General features: G+C 40.9%; 1 protein-coding gene across 1 annotated transcript; it reads left to right on the top strand.

Moving 5' to 3' along the window:
* Positions 1–460: 460 nt before the first annotated feature.
* LOC104905886 (uncharacterized) lies at positions 461–6,287 on the top strand. Its single transcript, XM_010694539.1, has 5 exons — positions 461–739; positions 839–1,010; positions 1,221–1,960; positions 2,028–2,672; positions 5,187–6,287. The coding sequence occupies exons 1-5, from the start codon at positions 461–463 to the stop codon at positions 6,285–6,287; spliced, it is 2,937 nt and encodes a 978-aa protein (XP_010692841.1).
* Positions 6,288–7,253: the final 966 nt, after the last annotated feature.

The raw sequence follows: 7,253 nt of genomic DNA on the forward strand, positions 1-7,253 counted from the left end.
AAATTTAAATTCTAAATCCCCGCGAGCGAAAGTGCAGTTGACCAGCGAAATTCCAGGGGGAGGGTCAAGATTCTCAGCTTTAGAAGGAGATAATATTGACTCTCCTATTTTGGAGGAGGAAGTTGAGGCAGTGATAGAGAAATCATCGTATGCAACAACTAATTTAGGAGAGTCTTCTCAATTTTCCTCTCCTATCAAAAAATCTTTACCGCTATCTTCTAAAATAGGAAAAGATAAGGATTTGCGCCCTAGGAAGTTTGATGCTACTCTTAAGCCCATATCTTGCCATCCAAGCCAATTTCCAAACCGAAAACAATAAGGAAAGAAATATTGCGACCAAAAGATTCCAACGTGACTATTCAAGCTCGCGTTAAGAGTTCTACTAAGCAAGACCTAGGCAAAGAAAACTCCATCTCTTCTCCCCAAGGCAACACCTGTGTTATCCCTGCACGCTGCAATAATGTCGAACCATCTTCCATGCCTCCTTCAGCAATCCACCATCCCTCTAAACCTGCATCCCCCTCACGTCATCAAGCTGCATCTTCCCCCGGAAAAGACGTTGTTTATAGGACGGGAGATGGAAAACCCGTATCTTGTAGAGGCGAACCACCTGATTCACAAGGTGGAGATAGTCTTCAAGACATGGGAGGAGCCAGAGCCGTTGATTCCGGAATTGGTAGCCATGTTGTCGATTCCCAATGAGATCAATCGTCTTGTTACCTTGCTCAGTCAAGCTTATGTAAGTACTCTAAACCACTCACCGACGGATATGGTTGATAGATTACCTAGTAATATTCACAATACCCCGCCTATTTCATGCTTAATATGGAATGTCCAGGGGGTGGGTAGTCGTGCTTTTATAGCTGCATTGAAAGAAATTATCAAAAGAAACAAACCTAATATTGTAGTGCTGGTTGAAACCCATATGAGAGGTAATCATGCTGAAAAGTTGGCCACGGTTTTAGGCTTTAATGGTCATATGAGGATGGATGCTACAGGGTTTTCGGGAGGTATTTGGGTTTACTAGAGGAAGGAAGAATTAATTATTGATCCTATCTTTAAACATGAGCAATACATAACCATGACTGTTTCTCGCGTTGGCTCGACTCCTTGGTATTTCACAGCTATTTACGCGAGTCCGGACCCATCAAAAAGACAAGAACTTTGGACTGATCTAAAAAATTTTGCGGAATCTATGAATGAACCCTGGCTCTTGGCAGGTGATTTCAATGAAACTCGCTCCCCTTCGGAACGAAGTAACTCTTGTTCTGAAACTAATCGTCGATCTCGTAATTTTAATTCTTGGATTGAGGACTTAGAACTAATAGAAGTGGAATTTTCTGGCCCCCAACACACCTGGGGCCGCGGATTATCTCCTGAAACTCGTCAAAGTGCTCGCCTAGATAGGGTGCTTTGCAATGGACCTTGGGGCCTAAGGTTTGGTAATGCCAAGCTCCGACACTTACCTGCCATTCAATCGGATCACAACCCTCTATTCATTTCCCCTAATGGCTTCATTCCGCTACAAAGTATAGCCAGGCAGTTTAAGTTTCAAGCTACCTGGTTATCCCACGAGAAGTTTAGATCTTTTGTTGAGGAAAAATGGTGCAAAAATAAGGGACTTATGCAGGCCTTATCTTCTTTGGCAACTGACCTCCAAGTCTGGAACAAAGAGATTTTTGGGAACATTTTCATTCAGAAACGTCACCTGTTAGCGAGAATTGCGGGAGTCCAGTCTTCGCTTTCTTCTAGGAAGGATCGGGGTCTTCTAAAATTGGAAGCTAAATTGCGCCTCGAATTAGATGAAATCCTTCATAGGGAGGAGCTATTATGGTATCAAAAGTCCCCAGTTGATTGGTTGTGTGATGGTGATCGCAATACCACATACTTTCACCTAAGTACTTTGATACGCAGATGGCGGAACAATATTGCTTCCATAAAAGATGGTGACGGAAATTGGGTTCATGAAAAAAAATTTAGTCAAAAATTTGTTCGTGGAATTTTTTACTTCTCTATTTACCGAGGAGGGAGAGGGTAATCTTCTTGATGTTCCTCAAGATGTTTTTCCGGAATTACCTCGTCGTGACTGGGACGCTCTCTCTAAACCATATTCAAGAGTGGAAGTGGATGTGGTAGTCAAGCAAATGCATCCGATGAAGGCTTCGGGGCCCGATGGTTTCCAAGCCCTATTTTATCAAAAACACTGGGATTTGGTCTCCGAAAATGTGAACTCGTTGGTGCTTGATGTTCTAGCAGGTAAGGGTCTTCCCAAGGGTCTCAATGATACATTTATTGCACTGATTCCCAAGGTGGAGCATCCGGAGTTGGTATCCCAGTTCCGCCCTATTGGCTTATGCAATGTTATCTACAAAATAATAACCAAGGTGCTTGTGAATCATTTGAAGCCAATTCTACCAGGTCTAATTTCGAATACCCAGGCGAGTTTTGTTCCAAGGAGACAGATTACTGATAACATTGTGATTATGCAAGAAGTTTTGCATACCATGAGGCGCAAGCAAGGTGGTAAGGGATATATGGCAATCAAAATTGACTTTGAAAAAGCATATGATCGACTTCGATGGTCTTTTATCCGGGATACACTATTGCAAATGAATCTCCCTCTTCTCATGATTAATGTTATCATGGAATGTATCACTACATCTTCTCTACAAGTGCTCTAGAATGGTGAGCCTACGGAGTCCTTCACTCCTAGTAGGGGAATTCGCCAGAGTGACCCGTTATCTCCCTATCTGTTTGTGATGTGTATGGAAAGACTATATCAAACTATTGAAGAGGCAATCATCACCAACAAATGGAAACTGATATACGCAAGCCGTAATGGCCCTATGTTGTCGAATTTATTTTTTGCAGATGACATTGTTTTATTTGCAGAGGCTAGTGTTGAGCAAGCTTGTAACAGCCCGCTCTTTCGAGGTGCTAGCGAAATACACTTGACAACCATAAACTAAAATCCAAATCTTAATTAATAAAATCGCAGCGGAATAATATCCTTAATACACCAATATCTCGAGCAATATTCCCAAATTGTATATACAACGAACTATAAATAACTATTCCTGAATCAGCTATCTAAAATACAAGCTTAATCCTTAAGCCACTATGAAACCTTGATCTTGCTCCACTTCGAATTCCGAGCTCTCGATACCAAACTTGCAAATTCAGAGAAGAAAATACAAAACAAACAAAATTCCAAAATGAGTGGAAAACTCGTAACCTTTACTTCAGCCCGTTATAGGCATTTTATTTTCTCAAATCATTTTCATTTCATTACAACGCTGGCATAGCTCATTCTCTTAAACAACCAGTGGCAAGTACAGGCTTTGGACAAAGAACAAACACTGCCTCCAAGGTTCGTTATGGAGCCCAGCAATACTACCCCCAAGGTTCGTTATGGAGCGTGGCCGACCATATCAGGTCAAAAGAGTAACCATCCTCCACCCATACCTTGCCCACTTTCTATTTTCAGTTCATAAACTAAGCCAGCAAAACATTTGCATATTCATATTCAATCAATGGCATTTCATCATCACATTCATAACTATGGCCATAGTACGAAGTTATTTACGAAAACATAACAGAGAGATTCACACACATGGGCATAAGTAATACATTTTACTGAACATAAAAGTTACCTCATACGCAGAACCATTCCCTAGCTCCGACATAATAGAACTTTGAGAGCTTCATAACTCCATCAATTCTCTTGAACTCCTAACAATCCTTAAACTCAATAACAATGATAAAACTAATTACTAAAACCATTGTCACAAGATCTCAATAAAAGAAACTAATCTAATCTAATCAACCTTTAACATTCTAATTTCCTTAATCTTCACTTCACCATCATAATTCTACACTTAATCTATTTATCAAACAATATCACCAACACTTAGCTCACAACTACCGTGACAACTCTACAACAATACCACCACTACAACGACACAACAACAACGATAATAATAATAATAATAATAATAATAATAATAATAATAATAATAATAATAATAATAATAATAATAATAATAATAAATAATAATAATAATAATAATAATAATAATAATAATAATAATAATAATAATAATAATATAATAATAATAATAATATAATAAATAATAATAATAATAATAATAATAATAATAATAATAATAATAATAATAATAATAATAATAATAATAATAATAATAATAATAATAAGAAGAAGAAGAATAAGAAGAAGAAGAATAAGAAGAAGAAGAAGAAGAAGAAGAAGAAGAAGAAGAAGAAGAAGAAGAAGAAGAAGAAGAACAACAACAACAACAACAACAACAACAACAACAACAACAATAACAAAAAAACAGCAACATCACGCCACAATAAGAACAACAATATAGCAGCACAACCGACAACAACCTCCACAACAACCACCACCACAACGATTTATTAACCCCATTAAAAATACTTCCAAATAAACTAATACTCCATAACCAGGAGCAACGAAGAACACGAGACGGAGGGGTTGTGGAGGGGTTTCGAAGCTTCAGCAGCGGAGCTTCGCGAGGCTTGTTGAGCACCGGCGAGGTAGCAGCGGGCCACGGCGGCACGGAACGACAGCAGCAACCAACCGCAATGACGACACAAGAACAGGGGAGAGAAAACAAGGCTACATCGACCACGAACAACAACACAACACATAAGAGAGATGAACAGGGACTGCGAAGTGCAGCGCCGGTCTCCGACAGCCGTCGAAAAACGTCGGCGAGGCACGAGGATGGAGCTCCGGCGAGGCAGAGAGCAGGGGTGAGAGAGAGATTAAGGAGTTTGGGGGGTTTAATTGGGGTTTCGGGTTTCCACACGGGAAGAGAGAGAAAGAAAAGGTTTTGGGGGTTTTGGGTTTCTTTGCATTTGGGTTCACATTAACCGACAAGAGAAAGAAATAAGCGGTTTGAGATCTAATTAACCGACCAAAAGAAAGAGAAAATTTTGGGTTTCTATTTTGGGAAAAAAAAATACAACTTAACTTGTTGCACATAAATTACTAGTAAAAATCACCTCATAAAATTAAGTAAAATATTTTACAACACGACAAATAAAAAATCACATTCCACAACTCAAATAAAATAAGAATTTTCTAATTATAATTAACTTAATGAATATGATTAGCATTAAATAAATGTTCTTAAAAACAGGGCTATTACAAAGCTCATGTTATTCATGATTGTCTCACAAGGTTTTGTAGTGCTTCAGGACAAAAAATAAGTTTGTCGAAGTCCCGAGTTTTCTTTTCAAGAAACGTGGATGACGGTTCCCAGCATAACATTTCTTCGGTGTTAAACATTGAGGCCACGACAGACCTGGGCATGTACCTAGGCATGCCTACTCTAATGAGCCGAGTGACTCGTGACACTTTTGGTCACATTTGTGAGAAGATAGATAGGAAGCTAGCGGGTTGGAAGACGAAATATTTGTCGTTAGCGGGTCGTATTACATTGGCTAAATCCACCCTCACTACTATGGCTAATTACTCTATGCAATCTGCTAAATTGCCTCGATCCGTTTGTGATGATGTTGATAAAAGGGTGTGCAGGTTTCTATGGGGTGGTACGGAGGAAAAACGAGCCATCCATCTTATCTCCTGGGAGACTCTCCAAAAGCCTCAAGGTCAGGGAGGCTTAGCTATCCCTTCGTCACGTCAGGCTAATGTTGCCTTCATGACAAAGCTTGGGTGGCGGTTGTTAGTAGAACCTAACGCTCTATGGGCAAGAGTTTTGCGTGCTAAGTACTGCAGAGGACGGTGTGATATTGACATGTTCTCACCTAAACCTGGAATGTCAAATGTGTGGAACGGGATTACGGAGAATGCAAAGTTGCTTTGTGAAGGTGCGCAAGTGGCTGTGAATGATGGAAAGACAACTTTATTTTGGGATCATAAATGGGCAACGAATTCCACGCTATCTTATCTAGCAACACAGCCTATTCCGGATGAAATTTTGGGAGCTACGGTTAATGAAATGTGGGACCCTAATCTAGGATGGAGGTGGGAAATTTTTGCAGATTATCTCCCGCAAAACATTCTCAAAATTATCCAATCATTTGAGGTTCGAGTTTCGGAGGAGCAGGGCGACTTGCTTTATTGGCACCATGGTAAGCAGGGTAAGTTCACGATTCGCTCTTCATTATGTCTCATGCAAAACATAAGTGATGCAATTGATGACGAGTGCTGGAAGCTCGTTTGGTCAGCCCCCCGTCCAACAACGTATTCGTGCTTTCTTGTGGACGGTCTGCCATGAGAGGATCATGTGTAATTCGATGCGTTTTAAACGAAAGTTGTCGGATGATCCAACGTGCTATGTCTGCGGTGCGGAGGAGGAGTCTACCCTACATCTCCTTAGAGACTGCGCGACTGCCCGTATGGTGTGGTCCAAGCTTGGGGGACCTGCTGACATGCCGGGATTTTACGAGTTGCCTCTTCGCAATTGGATTACCTCAAATCTTCAGCATGAGGACAAGGATGGTTTCATGATATGGGTTACTCTCTTTTTTGTGGCAGTGTGGTGGATATGGAAGTGGAGAAATAGTATCATTTTTTGGCATAACCACGAGGTGCCACAAGACATTGGGGGTTTCATTCACGTGCGTTACAATGAGGCTCGTCGGGCCATTGATAGGAAGTTATCGCTTTTCATTAAGCCTAGCACCTCCCGAGGACGAGAAGAAATGGGTATTACCTGGAAACATCCTCCCATGGATTGGTACGTTCTCAATACTGATGGGGCAGCGAAGGGCTCACCTGGACCAGCGGGTGGTGGAGCTATCATTCGGGATCATTGCGGGGGTTTGGTTTCAGCCTTATCAATGAATTTTGGGCATTGCAATTCCTTCAAAGCGGAAGTTATGGCACTTTTAAAAGGCCTGGAACTAGCTAATGAGCTTCAAATCCGGAAATTGGTGTTCAGCTTGATAATTTAGCTTGTGCACAAATGATTCAGAACAATGTGGCGGGGCGTAATGAATGTACCCACATGCTCAATCAATGCCTTCAGCTGATCCAGAAAGAGGAATGCGAAGTTCGGATTCTTCATGTGTATCGCGAGGGTAATCGGGCTGCAGATTGGCTGGCCAATCATGGAGTTACTCTTCGGCACCACCGGGGCTTCGCTCCATCATTGATGAAGACCTCAGAGGAGTTTCTTTTCCTCGTCTTCTACCCCCCTAGCTAGTTTTTTCATGTTTGTTTTTTAGTTTGGTTGTTTAGT

This window comes from Beta vulgaris, chromosome 1 (assembly GCF_026745355.1).
Source record: "Beta vulgaris subsp. vulgaris cultivar EL10 chromosome 1, EL10.2, whole genome shotgun sequence".
NCBI classification, from domain to species: domain Eukaryota; kingdom Viridiplantae; phylum Streptophyta; class Magnoliopsida; order Caryophyllales; family Amaranthaceae; genus Beta; species Beta vulgaris.